Genomic DNA, 17,072 nt, shown 5'->3' with positions numbered 1-17,072 from the left:
CTTTGGGTGCGGAGTACAGCAGCTGTTAATGTGAGTTTAACAGGAAGTGTTGATAGCACATCACCGTGGCAACACTGTGTTGATGCAGACTGAAGCTAGACAACATTTGGTGACTTGAAGCAATCATGGCGTTTTTTCTTTTTCTTTTCTTTTTTTTCTCAAAGTTGTTGTTTTGGCCTCCTAGTGATCCAAAGAGAAAAAAATACTGTGTGTATGCAAAATGGATCTTTGAGGAGGATGATGTGGTTAAAGAGTGAGAAGAAGGGGTGACTGGGGGGCTTGTTAGGCTCTTGTTGTTGAGCGTTCATGTGTTGGGATGATACGGAGGTACAAGGAAGAGAAGGCATGCTAGATATCGCTTTTCCTTCCACAGTTATCTTCTGCTGTGCAGGAACTTCTTATTTCTTCTTTTTTTATCAGTTATGTCTCTAAACTCCACATTTTCTAATATGATTTGTTGATCTCACAGTTTTGTTTTGTTTTGTTTTTTATATGTGTAAGTGTGTTTCTGAATATTTTTTTTTTTTCTGAAAAAGGGACACAGTGAATAAAAAAGAATGATTTGCACTTATTACACATGTTGCGCTGTTCTATTCTGTTTATTTTTTTCTACTCTTGTTTTTATCTTAGTTACTTTTATATTACTTACACTGAAAGGTTGTGGGATTTGCAAATTCATGTCAGTGAATTCATCTTAAGTTGTTTTCTGTGCTACTTTATGAAGGAATATTCCCACATTGCTCCATCTTATTGCTTCGCCATTCAGGTACTTTGTGTGTAAGTTGCTGCTTGAATGCCGTTGCCATGACTTGTGCACAGGCATGATTCATTTATCCTCTGCTGTTATGGACTCTTTGGCGTAGTGGGAACCAAAAGTGAAAAATTATACAAGGAATATTGTGATCCACTGTTCTTTGAGACATTAAAAGATGTGAAATCTGCAAAAAGTAAAAGAGGTTTTGGTGTTTTCCTACTGCTCTGCCAGTACGTGTTCTGTCTCTGCTCTCTGAATGGTGACCTGTGATATGCTTTGATCATTGGAAATCTTGTCTGAAGTAGCTGACCAAAGAAGCCTGCTGTGCTCCGTGTTCTCAGACAGTCCACTCTATCTTTCTACCGCAAACTCTCTCTGTGTGTGTGTGTGTGTGTGTGTGTGTGTGTGTGTGTCACTGCCTGCATGTGGATGAGGATTTGAATGTGTGGGTATATGTGCAAGAGAGAGACAGGAGAGAGGCATTGTGATCTCTCCTGTCTGTGTTGCAGGTACTGACTGTTTACATCTGTGTAAATATACTCTCACCTGTTCATTTGCGTGCAACGGTCAATAAACAGAAGCCTGTGCTTTTGATTAAAGCCCTCACTGTAATGGCCTCCTCTTTTACTGTTCATTTATTTATTGTGGATGTCTGGGCTTTAAAAGAATGAAGCCGTGAACTCTTGAGATCATCCCATCCTGAGAAACATGAAATGAGTTTAGTGCCAGAAGTGATTTCATTTGAGTTGAATGAATCAGAGAAGGGATTTTCTTACAGTGTAATAATCGGTTTATAATATTAATTACGTTAGAAGTCTGACAGGTAGTCTGAGCTGGCATCCAATGTGATTTCAGATATTTTAGAGAGGAATAAAATTTGGCTTCAAGCTGACTTAATAATCCACATTTTAAAACATTATGTAGTTTGCATTCCCAACTCTAGAGTCAGGGTTGCAAGATGGTAGAAAAATATGCATTGTTTTAGTTTTCTTGCCTCTGGACGTTATTAAAAAATAACTTAAGAGTACAGGAATCTACTGCTTACAGCTTGTAGACATACACAGCCTCTTACAAGGAGACAACTCTATTTTAAGCAACTATAATTTAAAAGTTTGAAGAGCACATTAATTATTTCCTTAAACCCAAATCTGGGGTAGATTAAAGGGTTGGATTTTATACTGAGCCTTAGTTAAAAGCCTCCTTAACCTTTAATCCAGTGTGATACTATCCATCAAATTCTCTTTTGCTTATCCCATTCAGGGTTGTGGGGGTGCTGGAGCCTACCAAGGCCCAAACTGGAAGATGGTAGATTCATACCCAGGCAACAGTGAGGCGACAGAGCTAACCATCATGCCACCGCTGCCAGTGTGATATTAAGTTTCTGAGATGGGCTTTAAAATCCAGGTCACCTTCATGTTCTTGTTCAATGATCTCCATTTTTTTCCCAGTTTGATCATATTTTGATATTCATTACATGTAACTGATGACCTGTATTGATTCATTAGTCTTAGGTAGGATAGAGCTAAAGGCAAAAAACAAAACAAAATACTAACAATTTTTTAAAGAAAAGTGGTGTGAGTGTAAAGTCTGGATCTTAACCTGCCAGGAATGATGGCGTTTAACTCTCCTGGGGCATGATTTGTGCCAGATATCAGGTAACGTGCTCCTAATATGGGAACAACTCCCTCCAGTGTGCTCAAGAATGTCTGTACCCTGGATTTACACTCTACAGAGGAAATGGTAATTTTACAGGACCACTTTGGTTCAGGCTTGACTTGAGTGCTGTTTACATTTCACACATTCCTCACATGAGTCGGCGTATTTGATTTTTGAAGACAAATAACTGCAAATTACTATTCTTTTATTTTATTAAAAAAATCATAGTAAATTATATAACAATATCAGAGAAAGTTTGATGCTCTGCAGAAGACATTTTTTCTCCCTGTGCACCATTGAATTCATACATTTATGACAAGGTTTGCAAGGACCTGCACAACCTGAACACATGGCTCTGATCAATGTTGTAGCTCTTGTGTCACAACAGTTGCTGTGTTCTTACAGTAATGTGACGTGTTTGCAGTTAGCGGCTTATTATTAAGTAGGCACGCATGCAGATGCATATGGCTGGAAATAAATAGATATAATGGGTTTTTTGGCGTCGGCAATGAGCTGAATGAATGAATCTGTATTTATGCCAGGTGTTTGACTAACCATGACAGCCATTAAAACGACAAGTAGGACCTTCTGACCATTAAGTCCTTCCGCCAAATCTTCGCCGACTTTACAAACAAATGGATCATCAGTCATCTTTTTCACAGGCCTGGTGTTTCTCAGTGGATGGATATGGATGAAGTTCAAGCGATGATTGGCGGTTACGGCTATAAAAGGTGCCATCTGTGTTACATAAGAGCAGCACCTTTTCAGCATTTAATCATCACTTTGTAATTGTGCTGGAAGAACCTTGGGGCTTAAGCTTGCAAGCTGCAAGTATTTACTTTGAGTTTTAGAATGAGTCATCTTGATGTTATTCGTCTATTCGTTACCAAAGAAGGAGGCAAGTGAGACCAGCACAGAAGTGGGACAAAAAGTGTGTGAAGTTAACAAGTCAGGCTATTTTTTTTTTTTTTTTTTTTTTTTTTTGTAGGATGAAAAAATGAAAATAAATGTAGCGAGCGTTAATAATTTCATACCACAGGTTTCCTGTAGCGCAGACCTGCCGTGACACTCACTAATGAATGTAAAAGTGTCAGTGCTCGTTGATGCAGATAAATGATAAACGATTCGTTTGTCTTGACTGCAGGACCGACGAGAACTTCGCTAAGAGGGCTTGTAAATTCCTGGCTGAGGTCATTGTTTATGAGCGCTTACAGAGGTTTGGCTGATGTCCTCAAGCTTTTTTTCTTCCTTTGCTCCCCCTGTCTTTAAAGCCTCGTCGCCTCAGCAGATTTCACCTCTCGGCCAAACCCACTGGACGCACTGCTGGCGTAGAGTGAAAGGCGCTCATCTTTACGCGTTGCAAAGGTGAGTCCAAACCGCAGTACATTATTAGGTAGCTGCTAAAGTTCGCTTTAGTTTATGTGAAACAAGGAGCGATTTATCACAAGGATGTTTGTGCCAAAAACTTACTTACTTAAAATGCGTAATTGTTACTTTTCTTCCTTATCGGACGGACATTTCAGACATTTAAGTTAATGACGCAAAGGGTCGGTGTGGAAATAGGTAACATGCTTGAATTACTCTGAAATCAGCTCCTTAATTTCACGCACTATGACACGCAACAGGTGATGCGCTTTGTTTGGGGCGTCAGTCCGCATATATTTAAATGAAGAAGAAAATGTTCTTTTATGTATGCCGTATGTTTATAGATATATGCTTATGCTTACTTTTATTAGCAAATGAACTAATTCTAAGGTAATCTGTGAGGAACTCTTATATACTATATAATATCTGGATATAACTCATTTACACTAATAAGAATAGTTGCAAGAATATTGCTTTGGATTGGAAATCTAGTAGCAGTTTGTACTGACATATATGTGCTACAGATAAGTTTTTGTTTGTATAATGAAGAGCAAAACCCAAAGGTATGATGTGTGGCCATAAACTGTTACAACATAAACCAGCTTACCATCTCCTCCCTTCCCGTTTGGGCAGCTGCCAAACCAAATGCATGATGTCATTAAAGAGACCTGGAGATTACAGCTTTTTCTTTGGAACACTGGACCTTTTTGTGTTTCCAGTATGACTTCACCATCCTTCAAAATCCATAAAAACGTTGTACTTAGATGGGACATAAATTAACCCAGTTTCAAACTGAAAAGACTTTTTCACATGGTTATATGTTCCTCCTGTCTAAGTCTTTTTTCTTTTTTTAACTTTTAGTAAAATCAGCATAAAAGCAGTGTACACATCCAAGCAGAGAGTGACAGATTATTCATTTATAAAGCCTGATATGTGATATATGATTGATATACATTTAAAGTGCTATGTCTCAGTGCCTCTGAGGGTACCTTTCCATCAACATCTGCCACACTTAGACAACTGGGGTGGGGGGTGGGGGCATTAAGCCAGCAGTTTATCCTGACAGAGACATACTTTAGTTAAGAGGGAAGTTCCATCATTTCTTTCAGACAGAGTGAAGAGAGAGACAAACAAAGAGGTTGTGCCTGAGTGCCGATGACTAAGTTGTTGAAACGCATGAAACGGCGCTCTCACCAGCCCAGAACCTAAATAGGCAATGCTGCTTGTTTATCTGTGTGGGCCGACCCCGCTGAGAGGAAGTAATATCCTCTCTGTGCTCTGTGTAGATGTACTAGTCCTCCTTTATTTTCCTTCTTTAGCCACACAAAAAACAAACAGAAAATCGCTGAGAAAAATATGATTGGGATTCTTTATCATTTAGAAAGGACAGATCATGTTGTTATACGGTCTTTTATATACAAGTTCTTTTTTTTGTTGTTGTTGTTTTTTTGTTTTTGTTTTTAAATATTATCCATACAAAACAGTTCATGATTTAAAAAAACATTGAAATGTATGCATGATTTGCATGCCTTTAAATAAATAATTTAACATTTTTGAATTCTTTTATATACAAGTTCAATATCAACACAAAAAGAGCAAATTTGCACTGCTTGATATTAAAGTTATGTGCAATTAAGTGCACGAGTGTGCAAAATGTGCCAGTTTACAGTCATTACACAAGCATGATGTGGGACTGAGTTCAGCAGATTCAAATAGCTATATTTATGTTCTGTATATGCTTTTATACAACTGCTATAGCCGTCGGTTAAATGCAGCTGAGTGAAAAGTCGTGCACTTTGGAAAGTATGACTTTAGTTCATGTTAATTCAGCAATCATTATCATTCAACAAATAATTATGATGACATACATCATGGTGTGATTTGGCCTGTAGAAGTAGGTTAAAGACTATGAAATTTAAAAAATAAATGGTACCCTTTCACTCTTTGACATTATTTTGTACATACAAGTATAACATTGTTTTACTCTGACAACCAGAACGCTGACCGAACCACAGAAACTGACAGGGGATATTTCACCTTTACTTTTTATCATTAATTAAATATTGAATCCATTGTCAAGTACATAACTGGATTTCTTCTTCTCTGTAAACTATCGCTCCTTGCATCAGCAGAAAGAAATAAGTTCTTTATGTTTAGAGGCTTGAGCCATGTGAGAGCAATGAGCACCAGGGAAACGAACTTTTAGCTTTAGTCTGAAAGTTATAGTGCGTGACTGTGTGCGTGTTAGCAACACTCACATCTAAGATGTATTAGTTTAACGGGTGTTACTGTGTTGATCGACCGTCCCTTGTGGCCTTTTCGTTAGAATATATTTGACCTCGGCGTGTTTGGGTCTTGCAGTCTCATCCTGACCTTATGTCCATCTTGTAACACGGCTCCGTACATGAACAAATGGTTGGTGTGCTATGTCGCTGTGTGTGTGTTTCTGTGTGTGTGTTTGGTGATTCACTGTTCCCCTGACAAAGATAGTGTGGCTCAGGCTGTCTGCCCACTAACCAGATTTGGAGGGTGACTGAGACACTGAGATGTCCAGGACACGAGGTCATGTTGAGAAATGAGCTCTCAGACAAATAGACAAGGGTTTTGTTGCTGTTGGTAACAATGAGAATGAGGGTGGCTGCCTATGTCAGTCACCCCAAATGACTTGCTATTATTCAGGAAGTACAGGCCAGATTTCCTGTTTCTCAGCGCTGCCAGCTTAGAGAGGTGTTAGATAATGAGCTTGAAACCTCCACCTAAAAATTCATCAAATTCATTGCGTCTTACAACAGGAGCAGTTTCAAAAGTACACACACTGTGTGAGAGGGCATATTACTGCCTGGATTACTGTCTGTTTCCATTAGCATTGTGAATGACTTTACAGCCTCTGTCCTCCTTTTTTCTCTAAATATAAAAATGGCAAATTTATTACATCACCAACCAGGATTTTCTTATTTGGAACATATTTTAGTGAGTCAGCTGACCAGGGGTTGTTTGGGTTTCCCAAAAAAGGATAAGTAGCAGCCAGGTACTTGAATCAAATGCACTTGAATCACTGATCGTCAGTAAATGTGAGCACATCTATAACAGCAGAGATTTTGGTAGTTTGCTGTTCTGGAGCGTTCAGTTGTGTCTTAATGGAATGCCTAGGAGGAAAGACATCAGCAATGATCTCAAAGAAGCAATTGTTACTGCCTGTCAGTCTAGGAAGGGTTACGGGGTCATTTCCATACTGCCAGGCTTTGGGATGCTCAGAGAAACTGCAAAAAAACACCAAAAACCGAAGTGCTACGCCTCAGATGCTGTTAGCATGTTAGGTTTGAAAAGCTGAATCTGAACAGGCTACAAGACTTATAGAACAATGCCCTTTGGACAGGCGGTACTAAATTGGAGATGTGTGGCCATAATGCAGAACACCATGTCTGGAGGAAACCAAAAAGCATGTCAGCACAAATACCTCATACCAACTGTCGAGCAAGGTGGCAGAGGGTGACGTTTTAGGTTGTCAGCCATCTGTCTGACAGCTGACTTTTGACCTAAATGGGGGCAGGCAGCAGGCCAACGATCCCAAGCAGAGGAACAAATATGCAGCCGAATGACTGAAAAACAAAAGAATCATGGTGTTGCAAAAGCCTAGTCAAAGTCCAGACCTCAACCGGACTGAAATGCTGCGGCGAGACCTTAAAAGACCTGCAAATGAACTGAAGCAACGTTGTACAGAAAAGTGGGACAAAATTCCTCCACAATGATGTGAGAGATTGATAAAGTCATGCAGAAAACAATTACTTTAACTTATTGCAGGCAGTTCTGCAAGTTAATGAAACGTGGATGTACACTGTGTCATGTGTTGTTCTTCATTTGAGGTTTTACCTATGTAAGGAAATTTAAATTTTAATATCTGGATGAGGTAATTTTTCTATTATGTCCTGATGTATAAAACCTTCTAAATGACAGAGTGTGTACCTTAATATTGGACCTCTACTGGTTAAAAAATAATAAGAGAAAGACAAAAAAAGAAAAATCCACCGTTTACCACGCCATCATAATTACTCCATTATCAGTTATCCAGTTTATCAAACTGTTAGACTGTGACCTTTCCAGTTTGCCCCACCCCTTATGATCAAAATTCACATGAAGTCAAGGCAACGATGAGAGGAATGCATCGCAGTGCAGACAAAGAGATAAAGACCAAGATAGATGATCCAAACAAACTAAAGGAGAAAAAGGATGTGGGGCAAAATTATCTGGTTACAGACATAATAATCTGAAACAAGACTTAAAGTTAAGTATGCAAACAAACTGAGAAGTAACAGATTTCCTGAGCAGACCATCTCCTGGAGATTTTTATAGGCTGGAGAGTCATGGCGCCTCTCGACATATTGATTAGTCTTTGTGGGTTTGCAGTAATTGCGTGACAGATTATAAAAGAGAACAAATGTAATATTGTGTTCTATGGTAATGGACCAAATCGAATCTGTAATTACAACCAGATGCCCTTTAAACAGTGTGGCACAAGCACACAGACACACACTCACTAGTTTGTGTGTATATTTAGATGTGTTTTGTGAGCAACATAGGACATTTTCTTTTCTATACACTAGTTAGGGAGTAAATAGAGAGTTTTATGGTTCCCAACTCATTAGATTTTACTTTCTGTTAGTCTGTGGGCTTTCAGTTTCCTTTAATTTTCATCGTGGTCTCATATTTCTGGCTTTAAACTTGTCTGAGTCTAAAAGCTTGAATGAATCAGAAGAAAGTGCTCTCTGTAGTTCTGCATTTGAGCTGACAAGATGATGAGAAAACAAGATGATGGTGACCATAATGTTTCTGGTATTAGTAGAAACAGTGGAAGTTAACTGAATGTAAGGAAGCTTATTTCCTACATAACATTAGGTCAAACACTAGAACACAACTTTACTGTTTTAATTTACTCATAATGCTTTTATATCTTTGTTTTAGGAAACAGCATACAGGTAGTTTCTTTAAAATTGTTATAAAAATATGTTGTAGACGACCTGCAAAACAACGGGCTAACATAGTGGAACATTTTGATACAGGTATTTACCTCAAGGAGTTTTCATAGACCATCTCAGAGCTAAAGTAATGTGAACATATTAGTTATATTTGATATACTGATTGATCCGGTGGTCAAATAGCTCCAAATAAATGATAATGTTGTTCCATATCTGCTGTTTGCTAACCAGAAGGGGGTTTTTTTCTACTCATGACTTGGGAACCTGTCTGTTGTTCCTGTAAAATAATATCTAATCATTTTGGCCTCATGTTTTGTTAATAATAACAAATGTTTCTGTTTCAGTTGTTGGTCTGGGTTAAGTATTGTAACTGCATGAGGAGAATTTGTTTTTGGCAACAGTATTAGTGAGGAATGTGTGGGTGTTTCCTCTGGATTTAAATACAATATTCTTTCCTGAAATCTGAATCAACGAGATAACAGAGAAAGAATTCAGCACTCTTGGCTTCATTTTTTTTCTATTCTTCAAACTCCACTAGTTTTTTCCATAGTATCCACTCATGAATATATAAGAGGAGATCTTTATATAACTCTCCACTAAACAGCTGCCCTCCTCATCTCAATCAATATCAACTTGTTCCTCTTGTGAGTCATCCCTTTGAATCATCCCACATATCAGCTGTACATCTTCTGAAGAGTCTTACAAAACATTTAAAGTCAGGGCAGTGGGAGTATCTGTTATCCCTCACGGTCATCATTCAAACCCCCCAGGCTGTGTTTTCCTTTTTTTTTCACCTGCTGATGTTACAGCAGAGGAATCCAATCTGAATCACCTAATCTCTGCATCATACTCTCTCTCTCTCTCATCCATCTATTCTCTAATGCATTCCCTAAAAAGGACAGGAGGGGTGAAGGTTGGATTTGGATTTGGGGTCGGGTCACAAAGGGGTATATACAGCCCCCATTTCTTAACAAGATGTGTGGTCTCCAGGTTCGACCCTCTGTGGATGCTACTGACCCTGTTTTGTCTTCCTTTTCTTTTCTTGTTCTTCTTTTCGGCCTTTCTGGAACGCAAACATGACATACAGACACTCAGGTAAAAACTTTTTGCCTGTTTTTTTTGGTTTTTCTAATCTGATGCAAAATGTTTTTGTAACAGGTAAGAAGAACAGGTCTGTTTTCAGATAATGAAGTCAGTGTGTTTTCTTCTGATTGTTTTCAGAAAAACGGAGCAGGTCCACTGAGATTTTCTCGATGTGTGAAACAACCTCACCTGTAATATGAATACGGGCTATTTTTAAATGATCAGTTTTAACATCTTCAGGTGGTTTAATGAAAAACTTCACTGAAGTTCTGATACAGATATAACATTTCCCTTTGGATCAAAACAAAACCAGGGAAAGCATGTATAAAAAAACACAAAACAACTTGAATTCAAGGAACTTTTTTTCACTTCAGAAGGTGGATGAGTAAATTAACACCACAATTAAAGCTCAAATATTCCCTGTACTTTATTTATTTTAGATGAAATGTTAAAAAAAAAAAATATATATATATATATATATATATATATATATATATATATATATATATATATATATCTCCACAGAAAAAGCATTTAATAAATGTTAGTCAATTGTACTATGTGATAAGTATGCCAGTTTATTTTACCTGAAGCTGATGCAGATGAACACAACAGCCTGCAATGAATTTTACCTTCTGCATGAATATAATATTCAGTATTTATTGAAACAGTGTTTAAAAGGCCATGATTCAACTCACAATGCTCATTTTAGAGGACGGGTTCGTGATTGTTAAATAGCTTATCTATCTATCTATCTATCTATCTATCTATCTGTCTGTCTGTCTGTCTGTCTGTCTATATATAATTTTGTATTTTTCTGCAGTAAAATAACTTAATAGACCCAATAACTCCTCATTAGATTGTATCATCATGAAAAGGCCATGTTGTACTATGGATTTGTGGTTTAATATTACAATGTGTGGATGTTCAATTATGTAGTGACTGTTTAAAAGTGTTCAGGGGCCTATTTTGAAATTTTGGAAATTGTTATTGCCATGCACCTTTACCTCTATAACACTTTCACATGAAGATGGGAACACTTTCAGTTTTCTTTAAGGAATGTTAAAGAACAGAACACTTCAACAGATATTATTTCGGCTGATATTCAGTCTGTCCAGTGTTTGACTCACTTCTTGAAGTGATCTCACTGTGACCTTTCCCACTAAAGAAGACTCCTCCCCGAAGGGAGCACAGTGGTATAGACCTCTCCCACCACAGCTGAGCATCATTGTACATCACGGCTGTTTGACAGGGGGCAGCTGTCACGCTGTTTGCAACAGCAGATTAAAGTACTGGGAATGTGTCAGCTGGAGCCACAATAGCTGCATAGTCCCAGCAGTCATCAGTCTCCATCCATCTACATTTGTCCACTTTGGAAGGTCAATGGACTTTAAATAGAGTGTCCAAGTCTAAAATAGATCTCCGGGCTTGCTGGGCTTAGTAATGTGTACTGTGTGTGATTTGACAAGGTTGACTGTGTTGGACTGAAGGGGGTTTTGCCATGAAATGCTACAAGGGGGTGAGTTTAGGTGGAGTAAGGCGTGTCACTGCTCAGTCCCCAGTCCAGTCTTTATCCCTTGAGCACAGCTGCAGAACAGAGCACACCACATACCTCGCATCGCTTTCACGTGGCTTTTATTTTTATTTTTTTAACCACATCTTACTTAAATAGCTCCCTGCATAAATGTTTTCTTTGCTCCTATGGTTACTGGGACAATTGTCATACCCTGCATTGTTTCCTCCATAGCTGCTGTTGCATCGGATTAAAATGATATCTGTGTATCCAAATAAATCAATTTTTCTAAAGTTCACAGACTGTTCAGCTACCCTTTCTGGCTTCCAGATAAGCTTTTAAAGTGATCTAGATAGTGCTTATTTGTCCACACTATGCATAACTATTTATTCCAGAAAATTACTCACGCTGGATGTCAACTGTGACAGGAATGCAGGAATGTTGACCGATAAAGTAGCAAAGCCACTCTGACACAAAGTTTACAATATCATCTAATAAAGTGATCTGACCAAAACGCAAGACAAAAGATCGAATGTGGGCCGGGGCTCTGGGGAGACAGCTTTGAGGTGGAGGGGGTGAAGGGAATGCGTCTAAAAATAAGCTTTCCAGGGAGAGCTTGATAAAAAAAAGTCTACAGGCCAGGAAACCTGCAATCAACAAGTAGACATCTGTGGGCTGCTTTTTTCCCTCACTCACACTTCTCTCATCAGTTTGGTATGCTGCTGTTAGAGCCACATGTCATAGTGTCTCAATGGGAAAGCAGAAAAAACATATACATCTTTCCACTGAAGACTAAATATAAATTCAGCATCTATTTTTTTAGGTTAAGAGGTCAGATGTATATATGCATATATGTGGGTGGAATTTATTGTTGCTTATATTCAACCTGTCAATATAAGCAACTTCAAACTTTCTGAGCTGCTACTATAAGGGGTTCAGAATGCTTCATATGTTGATTCCATGCTGTAGAAAATGCAACAGTGCCCCCTGCTGGTGCTACAAGGAAACATCCAGCCATGTAGGCAGACCTAAACGTGGAGAGCAGATTCTCTGTACACATTCAGTGACACTCTCCTCCTCTCGTCTCCTCACAGGTCCCAGGAGTTATCTAACCTCCACCATGACTGATCGCTTTGACTGCTACTACTGCCGTGACAATCTGCATGGCAAGAAGTATGTGAAGAAGGATGACAAGCACGTGTGCACCAAGTGCTTTGATAAGCTCTGCGCCAATACGTGCGCAGAGTGCAAACGCCCCATTGGTGCTGACTCCAAGGTGAAAATAGTGTGGATGGAAAAGAATGATTTTTTTTTTTGTTTAAGCTTTGAGTGTAATGTAAAGATTTCTTACACAAATTAATATATCCTAAATGCTATTATACTTAATATTTGTACTTTTATTTGGTTAAGTGCAAAGATCCTAAAATGGATTAGGGTTTCGGAAGCTTTCTAGATATTCCTCGCAGATTCCAAGGACAAAATAAAAACATTTTAAAGGTCATTTTGTAGAGAAAGGAGACTTCTGATCTGCGTATAGGCCATTTTCACATCAGCCATGCTGAGTAGACCCTGGGTGGCAGCTATCTAAATTTTAAAATGCCTTTTGTAGATGTAAATCGTCATTGAGGCTTTTGAATAAACGTGACTGAAGTGCAGACTGTCAGCTTTAATTCAAGGCTTTTAACTAAATTATAAACAGTTTAGGTGTAACAGCCAATTTTATTCACAGGGTCTTAAAGTAACTGGACAAATTAAAATAACCTGACATACGGGATTGTTCCTAATAACTTCCTCAAAATCCTTTGAAGGCAATATTTGCTTGACGTTGCTGCTTGTCCAAATAATTGTGGACCTAACTGTATGTACTATATGTTCAGAGTGCTCTCTGGCTGTAACTTGAGGTCTGGCTATTATAAAGCACCGACTTCTGCCTTGAAAATGCTCTTAGTACTCGGTCACAGGCAGTTAACTGTGTGAAAAGATGTGTCATTCCTAATAATGGAGCTTATATACCTCATTGTGCATTTCCACCCTCTCAGACCTCTAACTCCTTCATGGCTCACCACATCCTACTTCACTTCATTACCACTTTTATGCCAGTCACATAGGTTTGTTCTCTATTCGGCCCCTGAGCCTCAGTCCACATGATGAGTAAACAAACTCCATTTTAATGAGGTCTGCATCAGGACTTAGTGAGGGCACCTCTGCTCACCTCCCCACCCCTGCTTTTCCCCCTCAGGAGCTGCACCACAAGAACCGCTACTGGCATGAGGACTGTTTCCGCTGTGCCAAGTGCTACAAGTCACTGGCCAGTGAGGCATTCAGCGCTCGGGATGATGGGAAGATAATGTGTGGCAAGTGTGGCTCCCGAGAGGATGGCAATCGCTGCCAGGGCTGCTACAAGGTGGTCATGCCAGGTGGGTTTGCACCATATACACACCTTTTCTCTCTGAAAAGTTTTCATGACATTATTTCTGTGGGTAATAATTTTTCTATAGAACATTATTTTGCGCATACAACAACAACACTTTAATAAACACGGCAAAAGTTATAGGATGTAATGAATTCTTTCATTTTAAAAATTCCCTCGGATACAACAAGGTAGCATGAACCTTGATAGTAATGATAGTACATATGATAATATCAGACAGGGCACTGATATATATATATACATAATGTCCCTCCTCGTTATAGACTAAGCAAATTTTCAGCCCAGATAATTCGTTTTCAATCATCTTGTTATTCAGGATCTCAGAACGTGGAGTACAAGAACAAGGTGTGGCATGAGGAATGCTTCACCTGCATTGAGTGCAAGCAGCCAATCCGCACACAGAGTTTCCTGGCCAAGGGTGAGGACATCTACTGTTCTCCCTGCCACGAAAAGAAGTTTGCCAAGAAATGCTTCCACTGCAAGCAGGTACAAGCACAGACTTTATCATTCTCTACATTTAGTTATCATCCCGTTGTGTTTGACATCAGAATCAAAATATCTGCCTTTCCAAGCCCATCACCTCTGGAGGGATCAGCTACCAGGACCAGCCATGGCACTCCGAGTGTTTCGTGTGCAAAACCTGCCATAAATCTCTGGCAGGAACTCGCTTCACTTCTCATGAGGACAACATTTACTGCGTGGACTGCTACAAGACTGATGTGGCCAAGAAGTGCCATGGCTGCAAGAACCCAATAACAGGTCAGGGAAGCATCATCATTTGTTTTGTTGTCTACATAATGTGCGCTGGGATTCATTTTAAAAAAATGATCTAAAATGTTTTGCGTACTTTCTTCGTGTTGTTTCTCACTCATTTAAGACCAACGTTGTTTGGAGTAAGGTTTAGAAGTACTGTGTTATATAGTTAGACATTTATTGTATCTGAGAGCAAGAAAAGGGCAACACTTTGTTTTCATCTCTGGCAGACAACCATTTAAATTACTTCCAATAAACTTTCAGCACAACTTCAATTTGTTCAGGCAGCACACAGCAGGTCAGCTGAACAAGCAAAAATATTACAATTTGTCTTATGGCAGGCATAATAAATGACTAATGCATGAATAAGCACTTGGATTTAAATGGAGATTAGTGCCAATGATAGGGAGCTTTTCCCTCCTTACGCAATTTCCCCTTTTAAATTTAATCCTTTAGCTCTTACATGTTGTTTTGGTCTCAAACGGTAAGATCATGTATTACATGTTTTGGCCTTTATGCTTTATGTCAGGGGTGTCAAACTCAAATACACAGTGGGCCAAAATTCAAAACTGGAACAAAGTCGCGGGCTAACGTTAATATTTATTGAAATATATTTATTCCTCCAGATATAAGAATGAATCTTTTCTTATGGACTCAAACACATTTTGCTAAAAAACTGAATATGGAACAAGCAAAGCTTAATACTAAACAATATATATATATTAGCTGTATAATACCAGTAGGCCAGCTCTGATAGTAATTTGATATGGCTTCGCGGGCCAAATTTGGCCCGCGGGCCAGAGTTTGACACCTATGCTTTATGTTAACATCCTTTTTTTTGTATTAAAAAACACCCTCATGTGTCTCTGTGCAGGGTTTGGCCACGGCACCAATGTGGTCAACTATGAGGGATTGTCCTGGCATGAGTACTGCTTCAACTGCAAGAAGTGCTCCCTCTCCTTGGCCAACAAGCGCTTTGTCATCAATGGAGAGCACATTTATTGCCCCGACTGTGCTAAGAAGCTGTAAAATGTGCAAACTGTTGTGCATCTGAGAATTTGATGATGTGGAGTTAACACCTAAACTGACTTTTTGACAAAAATTTGCAAGGTTGCCAAACTACAGGCTGTGTCAATTAACTTGCATTTATCCATGTAAACATAACTGCAGCTTGTTTCAGAGTCAGGGATTGGATACTAACATGACGTATTTTCTTTGTGGGTTTGTGATGTGCACTATATATCTAATACAGGATTTTGTAGAGCCTATTGAGACAAAAGTCTTTTCAGTGGCTTACTGGAATCTTTTGGGGGGGAAAATGCTTTTAATATGCTTCCTGCTGCTAATACATACCAGCTTTGATTAATAGTCTGTTACATCTCTGAATGCACAAATAGAAAACGAGAAAACTGTTTAGATGAACCCATACTGAAATATAAAGTGCTCATGTATTCTTAATGAGTGACATTAAATGCAAAACATGAATAAAAACAAACTGATATGAAGCCCCATTTTTCCTCTTCACAGCAAGAAATGGAAACATATTTTTTCAAGGCTTTATTGTTTTAACAGTCAGTATCTCAGTAAACTTTAGATATATTTACAGTACAAATGTAATATGTGGACAGGGCATTGTTAGTAAAACGTCTAGAGAAATATTCATATTCACAAAGTTGCCCTTGTTGAGTAGAATGATTGTCGAGGCCGAGGTAAGGAGAAGCTTTCTTAGTTGACTGTGAAACAATAAAAAAACCCAAAACAAACAACCCACACTAAATCTTAATCTAAGGCACCGTTCTAACCTAACATTATAGATGATGTTGAGGACTACGTGCTGTGAGCTCTGCATCCATACCCTGTAACATGCAGACACCGTATGTGTTCAAGCAGCAACTATAACCACTCCTTAGGTGTATTCAGGAAAGCAAAGTGGAGTATGAAAGATCTAAGGCTCAGGTTATGAATGAGGCTAAAACATCTGGATGGGAATAAGTGACAGAACTACATAAATGACTTTTTCTTTATGAAAGTTTACACAGCTCCCCCAGGAGTCTGTAAAGTCCTCAGATACGTGCTTTGTTTAAAGAAGGGTAACTTGTGACAGTGCAAAAAGTCTCATGCGTCCTAGAAGAATAACATAAGATGGCTAAAAGCGCGTAAGCTCAGAGACGTGGTAAATATTGCAGGACGGTTTATGGAGTCTGTTACATTCTTTGAGCTTATTAATCAAAGCTGAAAAGCTAAAAAGCTCAGACTCCTTATATGTACAGAGAGAGTTTAGTAAGCCAGCAGAGAAAAAGGCAAAAGTTCAAGGTCTCAAACCTCGTGCTTGGACTTTTCAAGCATCAAGAAATTCAACATTTCATGAATAACAAAGAACCAGACAACCAGCCTGACCCACGTCAGGTTTTGTCGGGTGGAAGTGCCCTCCTTATTCTACAGTAGAACAATTGAATCCTGAGCAGACGCACCTGCAACGACCAATCAACACCCCTACATCCTTTTGCGTGACATTAATTGCATTTTGATGACAGTAAAAGCACT

At 38.8% G+C, this 17,072-nt stretch overlaps 1 protein-coding gene across 2 annotated transcripts; it reads left to right on the top strand.

Annotated features, from left to right (window-relative positions):
• The first annotated feature begins 3,675 nt into the window (after nucleotides 1-3,675).
• On the top strand, nucleotides 3,676-16,023 carry fhl1a (four and a half LIM domains 1a). 2 transcript variants are annotated; one of them, XM_026145274.2, is made up of 6 exons: nucleotides 3,676-3,775; nucleotides 12,439-12,620; nucleotides 13,584-13,761; nucleotides 14,092-14,261; nucleotides 14,348-14,534; nucleotides 15,403-16,023. In XM_026145274.2, the coding sequence occupies exons 2-6, from the start codon at nucleotides 12,465-12,467 to the stop codon at nucleotides 15,555-15,557; spliced, it is 846 nt and encodes a 281-aa protein (XP_026001059.1). In that variant the 5' UTR covers nucleotides 3,676-3,775; nucleotides 12,439-12,464; the 3' UTR covers nucleotides 15,558-16,023. The 2 variants fall into 2 exon arrangements, with proteins under 2 accessions (XP_026001059.1, XP_026001051.1); XM_026145266.2 differs by lacking the exon at nucleotides 3,676-3,775 and adding an exon at nucleotides 9,697-9,843.
• The last annotated feature ends 1,049 nt before the right edge of the window (nucleotides 16,024-17,072 follow it).

This window comes from Astatotilapia calliptera, chromosome 2 (genome assembly GCF_964374335.1).
Source record: "Astatotilapia calliptera chromosome 2, fAstCal68.1, whole genome shotgun sequence".
Taxonomy (NCBI): Eukaryota; Metazoa; Chordata; class Actinopteri; order Cichliformes; family Cichlidae; genus Astatotilapia; species Astatotilapia calliptera.
Note: the sequence above shows the minus strand (reverse complement) of the source record. Positions and strands in the feature narration are given on the sequence as shown.